At 36.4% G+C, this 19,006-nt stretch overlaps 1 protein-coding gene across 3 annotated transcripts in view; it reads left to right on the top strand.

Annotated features, from left to right (window-relative positions):
* LOC131168475 (peptide deformylase 1B, chloroplastic/mitochondrial) overlaps positions 1 to 19,006 on the top strand; it is an 89,307-nt gene that overhangs the window by 19,542 nt on the left and 50,759 nt on the right. For all 3 annotated transcript variants that reach the window (XR_009140302.1, XR_009140303.1, XM_058127931.1), the window contains exon 3: positions 9,395 to 9,587. Coding sequence is in view for 1 of the 3 variants with exons in the window: in XM_058127931.1 (XP_057983914.1) it covers positions 9,395 to 9,587 (193 nt within the window). In the remaining 2 variants the exon portion in view is untranslated. The remainder of the gene's footprint in view (positions 1 to 9,394; positions 9,588 to 19,006) is intronic.

Below are 19,006 nucleotides of genomic sequence, written 5' to 3'. Positions count from 1 at the left end.
TGGGGGCTTGTTGACCTTTTCTCTGTCATTCTTAGTTTTTTTTTTTTTAATAGTTTCTTCCAAATTTTTTTGGTAGATGTCTCATTCCCCCTCTTAGTAATTCTTTTCCCATAAATGAATTTTAAAAAAATATTAAATATAATGTGATAAAATATATTATATGACTTGTATAATATAAAAATAATAAATTACAAAAACTACATTAGGCTTGATTAGGCTTGTGATCATTAAATACTCGAACTCAACTCGTTAAGTTACTCAAATAGCTTGAGCTCGAGTCAACCTCGTTTAGAATTAGGCCTAGTCAAGTTACACAACGGGTTGAGCTTGAGTAGTTCACCAGTAGGTTTGCTTACTTACACCCCTATTTTGGAAGACGTGTTAGCCATTTCTTTTGTAGGCTTTGGAATAAGGAAGGATAGGGCAGCTTTATGGAAGTGTGGCATATTTGCAGTGTTATGGGGGATACAACTAGTGCATAATGCTTGGATATTCTTCAAGAAGAAATTAAACTGGGTGCTAGCATGGGATAAAGTTTAGTATTTGGCCTCATTGTGGTGCGTTGGTTTTGGATTTTTCAAAGGGATTAGTTTCCAGGAGTTACGAAGAGATTAGAGAAACATGGTGGCGTGTTGATTTTTTCTTTGTCGTTCTTAGTTTCTTTTTTTTTTTTTTTTAATAGTTTCTTCCAAATTTTTTTGGGAGATGTCTCATTCTCTCTCTTATTAATTCTTTTCCTATAAATGAATTTAAAAAATTATTAAATATATGTGATAAAATATATTATATGACTTGTATAATATAAAAATAATAAATTACAAAAACTCCATTAGGCTTGATTAGGCTTGCAATTATTAAAAATTGAACTCAACTTGTTAAGCTACTCAAATAGCTCGAGCTCGAGTCAACCTCGAGTAGAATCAGGCTCCATCGAGTTACACAATGAGTTGAGCTTGAGTAGTTCACTAGTAAGCTTGCTTATTATCATATGTGCCACCATCTCAGATGGGTTTGGAAGGTATTCCTAATTTTGGGTAGGGTTATGTCGGCACCATTGACTACTCAACTCCACTGCCAATCTTGAATTTGAATCTTGGATTTGGATTGCAGAATTCTTGCAATCCCTCGTTGTTTCAATATTCTTCGATTGATTTTTTGTTAGCAACATCAAATTTTCAGCGCTAAAGGGTACTTAAGGTAGTATTTTCAGTCAATTAGTTGTCATTGCCCTTCAGTTTCAGCCACTAGTGAAATCTTCTCCTCTTTTGTTACTTCTTTTCATTAGTGTTATTACTATTTTTTTTATTTTTCATTTTTAATTTTTTTGAATTGTTGGTTATTAGAGTAGATTTTATGTTTATGATTTGTAGACTTAACATATGCATATTTTTGTGTTCTCCATTCGAAGATCTTGTAGTATACCAAAATTTTCAAAAAGTATTGTGGCACGAGTTTTTAGAATTTTAATCTAGCTTGGATTCACATGCCAAAATTGTATACCTTAGATTTTTAAATGCATTGTGTTGTTTGTGTGGTTTCCACTGGTTGTAGGGCGTGCTTTAAAAATTGTCTACGTGAAATAAGTTGCATTCCAAAAAAAAAACAAAAAACCCAAGCTTGTACTTCACCTGTGTAATATAAATTATCTATGTACACACAACCGGTCCCAAGCTCGGAAAAAGGAGCAGGGTTGTGTTAGGTAACTGACAGGTAGCGTAAAACTTTTTCAGATCTTTATATCATGAATTCTTACCAAATCCACCTAGGACAAGCGAATAGACCTAGTCAATATAGAAGGGAGAAGGCTAAGAAGTTAGCACAAGAAACTAGGATTAGATTAGCAACTTGAAATTTTGGGACTCTTACGGGCAAAAGTATGGAAATAGTGGAAATTATGTTTAAAAGGAAAATTAACTTAATTTGCCTTTAAGAGATGGAGGTTGCCGCCGTGTGACTTGGAGGTCATGGGTTCGAGGCGTGGAAACAGCCTCTTGCAAAAATGCAAGGTAAGACTGTGTACTATAGATCCATTGTAATCCGCCCCTTCCCTAGACCCCGCATACGCGAGAGCTTTGTGCACCGGGCTGCCCTTTTTATTTTTTTGCCTTTAAGAGATGAAATGGGTAGGAGAGAAAGCTGGAGAAATTCCAAAATTAGGATTTAAACTTTGGTACACTAGAAAATAGAAGCATAAAAAATAGGGTGGGAATTATTATAAACAAAGACCTAAAAGATAATGTAATAGATGTTAAAAGAATAGGGGATAGAATCATTAAAATCAGGATAGCTCTAGGGCTGGAGATAGTGAATCTCATTAGTGCGTATGCTTCCCAAACAGGCTTAGAAAAAGACAATTTTGGTAAGATTTGGATAGTATTTTACAAGGGATACCGACGTCTAAAAAGACAATTCAAAGGAGCTGATTTGAATGGATACATTGGAAGGATAATATAGTCTATGATAGGATACATGGAGGTCATCAATATAGAGATAAAAATGAGGTTGGTGATACAATTTTAGATTTCTTCATGTCTTACGATTTGGTTATATTGAATACTTGCTTTAGAAAAAGAGAAGAACCCTTAATAACTTTCAAGATTAGGCATAATAAAAAACAAATAGATTTCTTCTTAACTAAGAATTGGGATCATCTATCTTGTTAGCCCTGGTGAAAGTTTGGCTACACTACATAGAGTCCTAGTATTAGATATACATAGTAAAAAATGGAAAAGAAAAAGGAACATAAATCAACACAAGAGGACTAGATGGTGGAGCTTAAAGGGGGATAGTATAGTAAAAAGATAAAATTATCAAAGAGTGTGATTGGATAGTAGTGGGTTAGATGCAAATACTCTTGGAATAAAATGGTTACTCTATTGTAAGGATAGCAAAAGAAATTTTAGGTGAGTCCAAAGGAAGATACTTGGGTAGTAAAAAAAATTGGTGGTGGGATCAAGAAGTCTAAAAAGCCACTAAGACACAAAGTAATTGGTATAAAATATAGCAAAGTTGTAGAAATGTAGAAAATCTTGAAAGTATAAAGAGGCAAGAAAAAATGCAAAAAATACTATTAGTGAAGCTAAATGTAGAACTTATGATACTTTATATATTAGACTAGATACAAAAGAAGGAGAAAGAGATATTTATAAACTTGCTAGAGCTGGAGAAAGGAAATACGAATTTTTAAGTGATGTAAAATGTATAAAGGACGAGAACAATAATTTTTTAACTAGAGAAGAAGACATAAAAAAGTGGCGGCGAAGATACTTTGATAATTTGTTTAATGAAAACCAAAATGAAAGATTGAACTTGGTAGAGACAAATGAGGAGAAGACTAAAAATTGGAGATTTATTTGCAAAATTAGAGTCGTTGAAGTTAAGATGGCATTAAAAATGATGACAAGTGGGAAATCTATAGGACTAGATAACATACCAATTGAAATTTGGAAATGCTTAGGGGATAAAGGAAATATTTGGTTAACTAATATTTTCAACATTATTATAAAAACCAAGAAAATGCTGGAAGAATTGATGAAAAGCACGTTAATACCTTTATACAAAAATAAAAGTGATCTTCAAAATTGTAATAACTATCGTGGAATTAAGATTATGAGTCATATGATGAAATTATAAGAAAGGGTAATTAAACAAAGAATAAGACTAGAAACGAGGATTTCAAAGAATCAATTTGGTTTTATGCCTTGGAGATCAACAATAAAAGTTATTTATCTTTTAAAAAGATTAATGGAAAATTTTAGGGAAATAAGAGAGACTTGCATATGGTTTTTATTGACCTAGAGAAAGCATATGATAGAGTACCTAGGGAAGTTCTTTGGTGGGTATTAGAAAAGAAGAGGGTTTGCAGTAGATATACTAAGGTCATTAAGGATATTCATGATAGAGTAGTGACTAGTGTTAGAATTGTAGGAGGGGAGTCTAGCTATTTTCCAATCACAATAGGTGTACATTAAGGTTCTATTATGAGTCCTTATCTTTTTGCTTTAATGATTGATGAATTTACTAGGAATATCCAAAACAAGATCCCTTGGTGTATGTTGTTTGTAGTTAATATTGTGTTGATTGATGAATGTAGGAACAAAGCGAAATCTAAGTTATAACTTTGGAGAACTACACTAGAGTTCAAAGGTTTTAGGATAAGAAGGAATATGATAGAATATATTAAATGTAATTTCAGTAATGTAAGGAGTAGCATAGAGAAGATTAAACTTGATAATTACGAAATTATTTACACTAATAGATTTTTATATCTTGGAGCTATTATGCAAGCGGAGGGGGAAATTGAAGAAAATGTAATCCTTAAACCAGGTTGGATAAAATGGAGAAGTGCGTCAGGCATGTTGCATGATTGTAGAATACCTTTAAAATTAAAAGGAAAGTTTTATAAGATGACTGTTAGGCTGGTTACGCTTTATGGTTTAGAATGTTGGGCAACTAAAATCATGTACAAAAAGTGAAAGTTGCCATAATGCGAATGTTAAAAGTGGATGAGTGGTATAACATTAAAAGATAAACTAAGGAATGAGCATATACACAACAATTTAGGCTCAATCGAAGACAAGATAAGTGAGGGGCGGTTTAGATGGTTTGGACATTTGAAATGTAGACCTAGTAGAGCACCTGTGAGGAGGAGTGAGTTAGTTATTGTTTTTGGCCTGGAAAGGGGTAGGAGTAGGCCTAAAATAACTTGGAATGAGGTAGTGAGGAGTGATTTAACAGCTTTCAATCTAGTAGAGGAAAATGCTCTCGATCGGGTGAATTGGAGAAAAAGAATTCATGTAGCTGACCCCCTCCTAGTAGGACGTAAGGTTCTTTGTAATTGTTGTATGGATTGGGTAAATAACAACAAAGTTTAGATAGGATTTTTCCTATTTCTATGGAGAAAATTAATGAAAAGAGGACGTAGGAGCACAACAACTATTGGAGGAAATGAAATTCACTTGGACAGTTGGATGGTGGCACAAGGAAGGTGAAGAAAGGTTGTGGGAATTAGCAAGCTTGCAATGTTGGGTGGATTACGATGGTAGAGGTTTCAAAAGGGTTCTTAATTAGATTGTTTAATTTTCATTTTTCTTTGTTTCTTATCCTTTTTTTTTTGGCAATGTCTCTTTCCTAAGGATTTCTCGTCTTATCCTAGGTTGTAGTTCTCTTTATTCTTCATCTTTTATTTAATTTTTTTCTATGAAAAAGCCGGGGGGGGGGGGGGGGGGGAGATTTGAACGATATAGGATCAATTTAGGCAATGGCTGTTCGAAGCTTCATGTGCTGGTCCACAGTGTTGCCATTGCCAGCCTTCAACTTGCGTGTGAGGGCAGCTCTGGTGATGGGATTTCAGTGTTTGGCATATTGACAGTGTCTGTGTATGGCTATGGTGTTGGTTTTGGAATATCGAAGGAGGTTGGTGTTCTTAAATCAAGAATTCTGTCTAGGGAATTTTCGGCTGCTGCTGGCTGGTTTTCAGGCCTATGGTGGTGCTAGCAATTCTCCTACAATGGTAAATATGCTGAGGATTAGGTTTTTAGGCTTTCGTTTGGTGGTGGCTGTGGCACTTAGGGTTTGGTCTCAAGATCATGCTCTGATACCATGTCAAGAGTATTGTTTAAATTGTAAGACCTAGTCACAGATTGATAGATTTCTCCCTTTATTTATAATATTTGTTGAGTGCATAACTATGACCATATACCCTTAATAACTCACACTTACTCATCCTTCTCTTAAGTTACACAATGTCCTTTATGTTCCTTACATCACTAAGAATTTGCTTCGAATTTCTTGATAACCAGTCATGACAATTTTATTCTTTAAATTCATTCCTTCAATTGCTTTGTCAAGGACCATAAAGGTTATGTACTCAAGTTGATCAGGTTCATATAAGCTTGTCTAAGTGCATCATCATCGTCCTTTTCCCTGCACTCTCATGTAGCAATGGTTGGTGAGTCTGCTTCATTTCTTGATTGGTGTCATTGCTTTGCTCACCTTTTTGAGTTTAATATTCATCAATTATGCTCTTAAGCATATTCTTTTGATTCTTAGCACTAAATCCTTGGATTTGGAATTTTTTTTGTCAATGTGTCAATTGGGGAAAAGCCATAGGCTGTCCTTCCTCATTCAATTTTTGTTTCTCATTTGCCTTTGTAACTTATTTTTTTCATGATAGATTGGGCCTGCACCCTTTATTTCTGATAAAGGGTTTCATTATTGTGTTCATTTTGTGGATCATTATACTATGTATGTTATTTTTTATGCATACTAAGGATGTGGTTTTTTTTTTCTGCTTTTTTTTGATAAATTCAAAACTTTTGTTGAAAACAAATTCAATGCTAAGATGAAGTCAACTAAAAGCAATTGAGTTGTGGAATATTGAAAAATGAGGGATTCATCGTTGTGTTTTTTGTCCTCAACAGTCTCAAATAAAACAGTCCAGTGACTCCAGTTGAAGCAGCATCGCATCCTTAGCATAAGCACAAACTGATCTCACATTAATGGCTATTTCCACCCCCGCCTCTTTCATATTGAGATGATGCATTTGGCAATGTGGTATACTAGATCAATTGAATGCGTATGTCATCTCTACGTCACATTTCCTCTATCTAGTGACTCACTGGATTACAATATTTTGAAAAAAAAAAATGGTTGTTTCCAATTTTCTTTGCATCCATTCTTACAATACCCCCAAACTTAAGTTCCAAGGTCCCTTTATTTCTTGGGTTTAGTCTTTCTCATGAAAGGTACAAATATGTTTACATTGCCTTTAGTTGCATTTTCACCTTGCAGCATGTTATTTTTGATGCAGCTCAATTGGCCTTTCAATCTCTATTGATTTCCTTGGGTGACATTCACTCTTCCCCTCTCTTGAAATTCATCTTTACCTCCTTATTCATCCTCATCTCCCCCTCATTTTCCCTTGATTGTCGTCTTGGTCCAACTTCTTCTCCAATGTGTTCTGCCTCTCCTTTGGATAACCACCACTTATCCCCTCCATGCACTTCAAATCCATGTGTTCTTCACTCCTTATCTTCGCCATGTGACTCCATTTTATAGTATGCAACAAACTTGATACTTTGGCTCTCCCATGTAATTTATCTCCATATCCATGTCCAATCTTATTCACTCATCTAATGGCCACCACGTGCTGCACCAATTCACTCCAAGCCCAAAATATTTTATGCCACTCGTCATCCTTTGTCAGCGAGCCAAGTCACCTAAAAGCTTAATCTTGGTAGGTGAGGCCCATGAATTGTTTTTATGTCTCTCTAACATGCTCCTGCACTTCAAAGCCCATTGTGCTTGAAAAATGAATAAAATACATGCCCATTCATACCTTGTGCTCTAAGTTCAATTTTAACTAAAATAATAGGGGCAGTAAGGTTTGAACTCTAGACCTTTTGTTCATGGAGGCTCTGTTATCATGTCAAGGAACCAATTTCACTAGAAAGCTTAAGCTTGTTAAGTGATGTGCCAGGAATAGTTTATAGCTTTTTGGTGAAGATACTGTATCAAAGTTTCTATAACTAAAAGGTCTAAAGTTTGAGCCTCAGCATCCATTCTTCTAATTAAAATTAAAATCATAGCGTAAGATATGGTGGGTTCGTGCTTTAAGACTGACGAGATTTAAGTTCAGGGGCATGTTACAGGGATATTAAAGCCATTCCTTGGGCCTCATTTAACAAGCTTAAGCTTTTAGGTGGATTGGTTTCTTGGCAATTTAAATTTAGGACTTTGAATCCTCGTAAAAGTAGGACTGAACTGTTTAAATAAGAGTAGCCTGAAGCCATAAGCCAATAAGGAAAAAAACTTTTACATCATGATGAGACAGGCTCCCATGCATCCAACCACTTTGATGCTTTGATATCTTCAGAGAAAGAAATTCTTTTTTTGTAAAAAATTTCAAGACTTTGGTGGTTAGAATTGCTTCATATAATGTTGGTGTTTGGATACTTGCTTTCATATATTTAAGTTTAAATTTTTACTTTAGTTTTGTTTCCATGCTTGAACTTGTCTTTAAATATGTATTATTGAGGAAGGAATTTGGTTACCGTGCAACATTTGAAGGGATCATCAATCAAATTTCTCTGCTTAAAGTAATTGAATTTTCTGTGCACATTACAAATCTATAAATTATGATGGACCATGAAAATATATATCAACTTTGTCATTTAGCCTCATAATCTATGGAAATTTAATACTCAATTGTGCCTTTATCCATTGGCTATCAGGTCTTTCTTCGTTACCTTTGCCAAATTTTTTTGGCTTTCCTTAGTGCTGGCAGAGTTAAACCCAAGCCTGTCTGGCTCCTAATGTAAATATGCATGGGTCTGTCCTCTGGTCAGGCGCAACTGTGTAATAGTTCGATCAACAAATTTAAATTGCATTTAAGATTTTTAATATTTTTTAATAATAAAAAGGTTTCCCCTATTACTTTAATATTGCTCAAGTTAATTGGGTTGGTGGGCTTGACATACATCAAATTGACTTGTATTTTAATTCATCAACATTTGAGAAATTCCAGCCTAGCCATCCCCTTTTTGTCGTAGCACTTTCCATTGTATGCATTTCGTTCCTTGTGGTATGTTATCTATTGTTTGGAATGCCGAGTGCTGACAGTTATTATTCAGCTTGATTGGTCAACATTCTTTTGTTGATCAGGCATCTTACTTTTGTGCTTGCAATTTTTTTTAGTTCGCGGATGCACATGCTGTTAATAGAATTTTGTTTGCTTTTGTTTGTAGATGTTATATTTTTAACATTTCTTTTTCTGATTAGTAGTTTGGACAGAAATGTCCACAAAACTAATTTTCTCATCACATTTTGGTCTTATTGTTGAATACTTATTTGGTTATTGTTATTTACTTATACAACAAGCAACAACAACAATCCTAGTTTTATGTCCCACTTGGTGGGTGTTGTTTATTTGTCCACTTAAAAAATGAAGGCAAAAGACACTGACCTCCTTTGAGGTTTGTGATGCAGCCCTCCCAAAAAGTTTCAAAAGTCCCATAGATCTTCTTGGGGTTTGGCAAGAATATGCAAATCTCTTTTTAGGTTTCAAAAATTTCATGGATCACTCCCATGAATTTTGATTTTTGAGACACTTATACCCCCTCCCTAGGCTTGTCTTTTCGCATATATCAGGGGAGGCCCTGTTTTTTTATTTTTATTTTTCCAAATCTCAGGGCAGCTCCATGGGATTTTTGAAACCTCATGGGAGGCTTGTGTCTTTTTGTGATAATTTAGGGGAGGTCTTTGGAATTTTTGAAACCTCAAGGAGTTCTGCGTCTTCTTGCCCAACTTTAGAGTGTTTTCCCCAAAAAAATAAAATAAAACTATTGCTATTCACAGGAGTGTGAATAAAACTTGTTGGATTCCTTTTTTGCAGAACTGATGGCTGTGGGCTTTCAGCACCCCAAGTAGGAATCAATGTTCAAGTGATGGTGTTTAATCCCGTTGGTGAACGAGGAGATGGAGACGAAATTGTTCTTATAAATCCAAGAATCAACAAATATTCAAAGAAAAAAGTACTCTTTAATGAAGGTTGCTTATCATTTCCAAAGATCTATGCTGATGTAGAGGTATCAGTGAATTTCGATTGTTATATCATGCTGTCCATCTTTTTTGAGTTTAATATCAATCCAAAAGTATTTGTAAAAAGTGGAAAACAATTTTCATCAGCCAAAAAATAGTGAATTAGTGCTATAAGTATTGAAATAATGCAGATTGAATTTCTGAATTACTGAATGTGCTCGAAACACTTGAGGAGCTCTAATTTTGTCTTTTTTTTTTTATCATTTTCATTGTGTATCTATTGTCTAATATAGGTAGTTGTGCCTCTCTATCTCTATACAACAGACATCATACCCCCAATTACTGCAAAGCACTCCCCCCTACCCATGCCATGCCTGCACCACTGTGCTACGATCTTGGTTACATCTTTATTCAATTACTAGCAATCATGGTTTGGTAGATCCTTGGGTGTATTCTATTAGCGCATCAAGTGTGCATAGTAAGTATATGAATTACCTGCAAAACAACAAGGGGTTCAACCTCAAAAGCTCTTTTTATTTTAATTCAAACATTGAAATATCTGAATGAGTTTTTTTGTTTGCAAATCATTTTGGATGGCATGCATCTCTTTCCATTTGTTTCTTCTTGTAGTTGAATGAATGTTGTGTCTCATAAATTTTCTGCTTCTGTAGCATAGTTTTAAATCACGGTAGTGGGTAGCGTAATGTAACGGTAATGGGTGTAACGGGAAGCGGGAGTAGCAGATGTTACATAACGGGAGGCGGGTGTAACGGCCGTGAATTTTTTTGAAGCATGCACAACTTTGTGCATATTAGCATACTTGCATGTTTTAAGCTTTTAGCCCTTCTTAGAAAGAGGTTTAGTGTATTTTGGATCCTTCAGTTCGTGTAACTAAGTTATTTGGTAAGGGCAACAAGTTTACATTTGTTTTAAACCACCATTGATGGAAAAATTATGTGTGTGTGCGTATTTATACTTCTCATTGTTCTTATCTTTGATAAATTCTTATGTGTGCAAAATTAATTAATAAAACAAAATACACTATACATTCCATTAATCTATTAGACACATAAGACATACAAATAATACAAATGTAAAATAGTTAGAAAAGAAAGAAGGTTGAAGTCGAAAAATATAGAACATAAATATCACATTACTAATATTATCAAAATAAAATATTTTCCTAACAAGTTAGTATTTTCTAATTGTTCATTAATGCATCTATTGTGAGTATTTAAAGAAATAGTAAATTTTGTATCATTGTCATCCTCATTATAATCTCTTCCCCCTCTTGCCACTAGGTATATTGAGAATGGTATATGAAAGAGAGAGAAAAAGTGAGAATAAAAAGTAAAAAATAAAATAATTTTTTGGTGTAACAGTCCTGTAGCAGTTACGTAACGGCTGTAGCGGCCTTTACGTAATGGTCGTGGTCCGTAACAGCTGCTACAGCCGTGATTTTTCTTCCTCTCCTTCCTTCCACCAAACCCCACAAAAGGAATCGACAACAATTCCTCCACTGATGCTGGTCGGACCCAAAATTATCCCATTACACCAAATAAATGATTCGAAATCTCCAGGCATAGTCACTGAAAAATAAATGAGGTGCCATTTCAGACTTCAAGTAGCATAACACAGAGACATCTGGAGGTAAGGCCTTCAAAGGTCTCCTAGCCTGCAGCAGGTTATTAGTATTGATTTTATTAAGCACAATCAGGTTATTATTGGATGATAGGAAAATTTATCTAACCAATTTCTTCCATGAGTTTTGATGTGTGTCAGCTTGTGCACTTTAATAAGTTTCCCTTGGGGAAATGGCTCTTGAGCTTTGCCTGAGATTAAGTGCTTTTCTAAAATAAAGTCATGGAAGAAAAATTTGGGTGCATGCAAGGGGCTGTTCCAAGTAAGTTATATTCTCTTGTGGGGTAGGTTTGTGGAAGAAGGCATCCAAATTGAGAGGATAATTCTCTAAATTTGTTGTTTTTTTTTTTGCCGGGGATGGCACTAGGTTCAGGTTTGGGAATGATATTTGGTGCGAAAATGTGACTCTGAAAGAGGCTTACCCAAATTTTTTCAGAATTGCACTAGACAAGGAAGGTATGGTTGCTGGATGGATTAGTGGTTCAGGCAGTGGGATAGTGTGGGGGTCTATCTTCCCTTGGGTATTGTAGGGTTGGGGAGTGAATAGCTTGGACGCCTTCTGGCCCAATTGACACTCATGAGACCTGAATCTAGGAGAGCAGACAGAACAATTTAGGTGCAGCTAATATAGAGGTTTTGTTGTTGCCCAGTTTAAATCCTTCTACAAGCTAATATGTAGAAAACAAGAGTCCAATCTGGTGCTGCTTAATGTAGTCAACTGATATTCCTTATACAAGGGTAATGTTAAAAGCAATAGCCTGTTTTTTTGGTTCCACTTTAGGGTGTTGATAGAGCTGTGTGTCTGCTGTGGCAGTTGTTTGGTGTTTAATTGGGTGATGCCTAACTTGGTTGAGGCATGTGCTCTGCTGGGTAGGAGACGTAGTAAAGGCAGCGTGAGATTTGCATGGATTAGATGCTGATGCGTTTAATGTGGTGCATATGAAGAGGGAGAGAGAAGCAAGAGGGTGTTCAAGGGCATTGGTGATTCAATAGCCAGAAGGCCCCCCAGAACTAAAGCACGTTATGTTTTTTTTGCTTTTCTTGGATTTCAGATACCTATCCACAATTAAGATTCATGGATGGATTTTGAAATTCTTTTGGTTGATTACTTTTTCCTTTTTGACATGTCACTTTGTACAGTTTACAATGCATTCATTTGTTGTTTTCAATGAATACAACTACTTACCAGACACAAAATTTTAAAGAAAAAACCATGTGTTCTTGAACAATCAGATAGCTCATGTCGGATCCTTTAATCTAGAACAATATGGCTCATGAACTTATACACAATAAAAGGCATTGTGTCTTTCGAAAAAGAAATAGGCGGTGACACGAACTTTATAGTCATGGATGGTGACATCCTCTTTGATGGCAATAAATGATGGCAATATCTTCATGATTTTATTTTGATCTAATGAATAATTAAAAAAAAAAATTGATTTATTGCTGCTTTGTAATGAGATGAAAATTAGGCTACCTCTTTCACTCACTTTGATGTATTGTATAATCTTAGTTAAATGTATGGACAAAAGACACTTACTTCCCTTGAGGTTTGGCAAAAAGATAACGACCTCTCTTGAGGTTTAAAAAATTCTAGAAACCTCCCTTGAGGTTTTAAAAATTTTAGAGACTTCCCCCGAGGTTTTAAAAATTCTAGGGACATCCCCTGAGGTTTGTCAAAAAGATACAATCCTCCCATTGTATTTTGCAAAAAAAGACAAGTTTTTTTAGGGGAAATCTTTGTCTTTTTAGAAAACCTTAGGAGAAGTCTATGACATTTTTGAAACCATAGGAGAGGTCAGTGACATTTTTGAAACCTCTGGGGAGGTCTTTATCTTTCTGCCAAACCTCAGGGGGGATGAATATCTTTTGCCCTAATTGTATCTACTTCATTTCTTAAGCCATTTTTCTTACTTGGACGCCATCTTCTTACCTATAATCTTGAGTGAATATCATAGTAGTCAAAAGCGTGCCTAGGCATAGAGGGGCGACAAGGCCAATGCCTCGTCACTACTGAGGCGAGGCGACCTTTAAGAGGCACAGGGGGGTGCACTAATGCGCCGGGCGCCATGAGTTGTGCCTTGAATGTTTTGAAGCTTAACACTTATTAATAAAGAAATTTCCAAAACAATCCCTAGCCTTCGTTTGACTCGAACTAACAAGATTCATCTACAACTCTTTGAGCCAACATGAAACTAGCTGGAACCCTTCTTCTTCGACCCTTCGAAGCAACATGACACTAGCAGGAGCCCTTTGCGAGTTCGTCTTCGAGCCTTCGAACCAGCAGGAGTTTCATGAGTTTGTCTTTGAGCCTTCAAACTAGTAGGAGCCCTTCGCAAGCTCGTCTTCGAGCCTTTGAATCAGCAGGAGCCCTTCGTGAGCTCGTCTTCGAGCCTGCAAACCAACAGGAGCCCTTCGCGAGCTCGTTTTGAGTCTTCAAACCAGTAGGAGCCTTTCGCGAGCTTGTGTTCACGCCTTCAAACTAGCAGAAGCTTTGTGAGTTCGCTTTCGAGCCTTCGTGAGTCGTTAGTTCATCTGCTTCGAAGTTCAAACTAGTAAGTCGTCTTCTTCTTCTTCTTCTTCTTCTTCAATGTTTCTTCTTCTTCTTCTTTGGTTCTTCTTGTGCTTCTTCTTCTTTTTCAGTTCTTCATCAATTCTTCTGCTGTGCTTCTTCTTATAAAGTTATATGTAATTAATTATGTAGTTTAATGCAAGTTTATAACTAATATATAACACTTTTTTTTTTATTGAATTTAGCTACTGTTTTGTAATTTGTTTGGAAATGCAGTATACAAACTATACATTGTTCTTAAATATATGATACATTGCTTTTGCAGTTAGGAATTAGGATACCAGGTCTTAAATCTTAAATGGATTGTGGAAGTGGAAACTCTACTTTTGCAAAGAAAGATCCTGCATGGAAATATGCTCATGTGGATGATAGAAAAATATAAATAATTTGACTTGCAATTTTTGTGGCAAAGTCACAAGGGGAGGAATATTTCGGGCAAAACAACGTATTGTCAGAAGATTTCGAAATGTAAAAGAATGTTCTAAGTGCCTGCTCATGTACGTGAGGAGATTAGGGAGTATATGTTGAAAAAAAGATATAGAGAAGGAGGAAAATGAGTTATTGCCTGACTTTGATGACATAAATCATTATGGTGAAGATGAAGAGGATGAAGTTAAGGAAATTTACACTTGTGGCAAGAGAGTGCTTAGTGATGGAAGTGGAAGTCGAAGTCAAAGTTCATACCAATCTGCCTTGTAGAAACCAAAACAGAAGGGGCCTATATACTTTTTTTTTTTTACTCCTGATCCAAAGAAAGTGGTTCAAGCTAGGAAAGAAGGGAAGATGAAGCAAACATCAAATAATGAGGCATGCAAGAAAGAATTAAGACAAAAAGGTAATGGCATATTTTGCTAGGTGGATGTATTATGCTGGAATACCATTTAATGTTGTACGTTTGGACAACTTTGCAGTGGCACTTGAATCGATTGGGCAATATGGTCTTGGAAAAAAGCCGCTTAGCTATCATGAAGTGAGAGTTCCTTTCCTAAAACAGGAAGTTAGTCAAATGAAAGAGTTGCTGAAGGTCCATAAGGAGGAATGGGCAAAATGTGGATGCTCGATTATGTCTGATGGTTGGAGAGATTCGATTGCTAATAAAGACATAATAAACTTCTTAGTGAACTCTCCAAGGGAATCAATGTTCTTCAAGTCTATTGATGCTTCTAATATTGTTAAAAATGCAGATAGAATGTACAAATTAGTTGATGAGATGGTGGAGGAAATTGGAGAATCAAATGTGATTCAAGTAGTAACTAATAATGCTTCAAACTATGTTGCAGCAGGTAAGAACTTATTTGTCTTAATTCTAGAACTACATTCTATAGTGTATATATTGTTTATTTTAATATTTTAAGGGCTTCACTCCTTGATTTTTGAACAGGGAGATTGTTGGAAGCAAAGAGGCCACATTTATATTGGACATTGTGTGCTGCCCATGGCCTTGATTTATTATTGGAGAATATTGGAAAGATGCCTTCAATTCATGTAACTTTGAAAGGGGCAATATATTTGAATGGTTATATTTATAACCGTGTTGGTGTGGTGTGTCAAGGGAACAACAAATAGTAAAAGATTTCTTTTCTTATTTCAGCCCACAATTATTTCCTTATTTCTCCATTCATTATTTTGTACAGTTAGTATATATTTAGTTTACATGTATAGGGCTTGACAGATTATAGTTTACATGTATAAGACTAGAAACATGCTAGAACTTTTTACTTTCCATGTATAGCATTCTTGTAAAGTCTATATATAATATACAGGACTCAAGGCTAAACGATTCAGCCATTCACACAATACTTTGACATGGTATCAGAGCTTGCCGACTGCTAATTTTTTTAACTTTGAAGTTTGTTTTTTGTCTTCTCGATTTCAGAGGTGTCTCTTGTTTTTGTGGCTGTTGTGGGTCTATTCTCTTCTGGAATTTTTTGGTTCTCTGTTTTTTCGGTATTCTTGTGGTTGAGTGGCTGTCGGAACAACTTTCTGTTGCTGTTCCGGTGCTTCTCTGTCCTTGTGATTCTTGGCACATCAAGTTTTTTGTTTTGCAATTTTTTTTTTCAGTGCAGGGAGGTCAATCGGAAAGCTTTTTGTTGCTGTTTTTGGTGCTTCTCTGTCCTTGTGATTCTCAGCACAGCGGGTTTCTTAGTTCAAGATTTAATTTTTAACGCAGGAAGGTTGATCTTGGTTCTTTTTGTTGCTGGTTCTGGTGCTTCTCTGCCCTTTTGATTCTCAGCACAGCAGGTTTCTTGGTTCAAGATTTATTTTTTTGTGCAGGCAGGTTGATCTTGGTTTTCTATGTACCTACATTGATTTATTTTTGGGATACTCGATTTTCTGGTAGTATTTTTCTTTTGGCACGGTATTTTTTTTTTGGGCTTCTTGATTTTCGCCTTTATTTAGCATAGACTCCGCACCTGTGCGCGCCAAGTTTACAGGCAAAAATTATTCTACGTGGGCTTTTCAATTTGAATTTTTCCTAAAGGGAAAAGATCTTTGGGGTCATATTGATGGCATAGATTGTGCACCCAATCCTGATAAATCTAAGGATTCAATGGCTTGTCCTTCATGGCTGTGCTAGATGCCAAGGATTCAGTGGCTTGTCCTTCATGGGATGTCCTTCATGGGCTGTGCTTGTACCCCCCACAGTGACTTTTGTGGCCCCTGGCTCTTCTTCAGGTGACTCCTCTATTCTTGTGCCTCCTATAGCGAATTACTGCACACGCGAAATGGTGCAACATATGCTAGTTTCGGCATTATTAGCAATGGGGCTCCAAGGTAACAATTCTACTAAACTCTGGTATGTGGACTCGGGTGCCTCTAATCACATGAAAAATAATCCCACTACTCTGTGTCATATTTGGCCCTACGTTGGTTAATATGCTATTCAAACTGCCAATGGCAGTTCTTTACCAATAGCTGTTGTCGGAGATGCCTCGTCTAAGTTCACTGATGTGTTTATTGCTCCTCAGCTTTCCACGAATCTTAATTCTGTTGGTCAATAAGTTGATCACAATTGGGTTAATTTTTCTGGTGATGTTTGTTTTGTGCAAGACCAGGTAGCTGGGGAGCCGATCGCAAAGGGACCTAAAGTGTGGTGCTTGTTTCCACTACTTTTTCCTGTTCTAGCACTTTCTCCAATTTCTTCTATTAAGTCTTTTGCTTGTAATAATGTTTCAGATCTTAGTATGGTGTGACATCGTCGTTTAGGCCGTCCCAATACTCAGATCTTATCTCATGTATTGAACTCTAGTTTACTCAGTAATAATGAACGTTCTTCTTTATCTCTTGAATGAGCTTCTTGCAAACTTGGTAAAAGCAAAAATCTTCCCTTCTCTTTGCATGCTAGTAGAGCTTCTCAGTGCTTTGATCTTATCCATAGTGATGTTTGGGGACCTTCCCCGATTAGTTCACATGAAAAATTTTAATACTATGTGACTTTCATTGATGATCATAGTAGATTTACTTGGGTCTACTTTCTTTGCTCTAAATCTGAGGTTTTTCGTACTTTCACTGAGTTCTTAGCGTATGTTGAGAATCAATTTTCTGCTTCTATTAAGACATTACGCACAAATTTCGGTGGTGAATATTTGTCTAGTGAGTTTCAGGCATTTTTGGCTTCTAAAGGTATTATTCATCAACGTTCATGTAGGGCTACTCCCCAACAAAATGTAGTAGCCGAACACAAAAATCATCATCTCCTAGATGTGGTACGTACTCTCTTGCTGGATCCCTTTGTTTCATCCTTGTTCTGGGTTGAGGCTCTGAAAACTGCTACTTACTTGATTAATCGATTACTTTCTCAAGTCTTACTCATGGAGTCTCCCTATTTCCGCTTATTTACTAAGCAACCTAGTTACGATAACGTTCATACCTTTGGTTGTGCATGTTTTGTTCATTTACCTCCTCATGAGCGACATAAATTATTTGCTCAGTCTGTTCAATGTGCATTCTTGGGATATAATGTGTGTCGAAAGGGATTTGTTTGCTATGATCCTACATCACATCGTACACGCATTTTTAGGAATGTTAGTTTCGATCAAAATCAACATTTTTTTCCTGTGTCCTTTGTACCTTCCTCTTCTATTGTGATTCTTCCCTCCTTTGAGGAGTAGTTCTTGGATCCTCATCAAGTTAGTTCTCGTTTTAAACCAGGTATTTTGTATACGCGACACTCCTGCCCATAGTCTCTTTCGGTGGCTCATCCGATATCTGATCCTACCACGCTCCAGATTCAGTTAGTTGCAGCACCTCTAAAACCTTTGGTACGTCACTCTTCTTGAGTGTCTGTACCCCCGTATAGGTATGGGTTTCCCTCTTCAAGTTCTGGCAATTCTGTTTCAACTCTTACTGCAGCATTGTCCAATTTAGATATTCCCACAACCTACTCACGCGCTGCCAAGCATGATTGTTGGCGACACGCTATGCAAGAAGAAATTACCGCTCTAGAGGCCAATCACACTGGGACATTAAGCCTTGTCCTCCCACCATTGTTCCTTTGGGTTGTAAATGGGTTTACTAAGTCAAGGTCCGATCTGATGGAAGTCTGGATCGTTACAAAACTCGCCTTGTTGCCCTTGGGAATAATCAGGAATATGGTGTCAATTATGAAGAGACCTTTGCTCTTGTCGCTAAAATGACTACTATTCGTACGATTCTGTCTATTGTTGCATCTAGTGATTGGCCACTACATCATATGGATGGCAATAATGCTTTTCTGCACGGGGGTCTTAAAGAGTATTTATATGAAGCCACCCCGGGGCTTGTTTCCCTCTCCGAGTTCACATGTGTGTAAGTTTCATCGCTCTCTTTATGGTCTCAAACAAGCTTTGAGGGCCTGGTTTGTTAAATTATGCACCACTTTATTACAATTTTCATTCAAGTAGAGCAAGTATGACACTTCATTATTTCTTTGGAAATCACACATGGGTATTGTTATTCTTTTGGTTTATGTTGATGATATTATGATTACTGGTTCCAATTCTGCTTTACTTGCTCAGCTCAAGACTCATCTCTTAGGGTCCTATCATATGAAAGATCTTGGGTCTTGAGGGGAATTGTAGTCCCTTTGGTATTTCCACTCAACCAACATAAGTATGCTAGTGACTTGGTGGCTACAACTGGCCTTCAGCAGGGTACTTTTGTTGATACTTACATGGAATTAAATGTCAAGCTTCGCAAAGAGGAAGGTGACTTACTTGCTGATCCTAGTTTATACCGGAAGTTGGTGGGTAGTCTTGTCTATTTCGCCTTTAT

The sequence above is a fragment of the Malania oleifera genome, chromosome 11 (assembly GCF_029873635.1).
Source record: "Malania oleifera isolate guangnan ecotype guangnan chromosome 11, ASM2987363v1, whole genome shotgun sequence".
NCBI lineage: Eukaryota > Viridiplantae > Streptophyta > Magnoliopsida > Santalales > Ximeniaceae > Malania > Malania oleifera.
The sequence above is the reverse complement of the archived record's forward strand: the minus strand, read 5'-3'. Positions and strand labels throughout refer to the sequence as shown.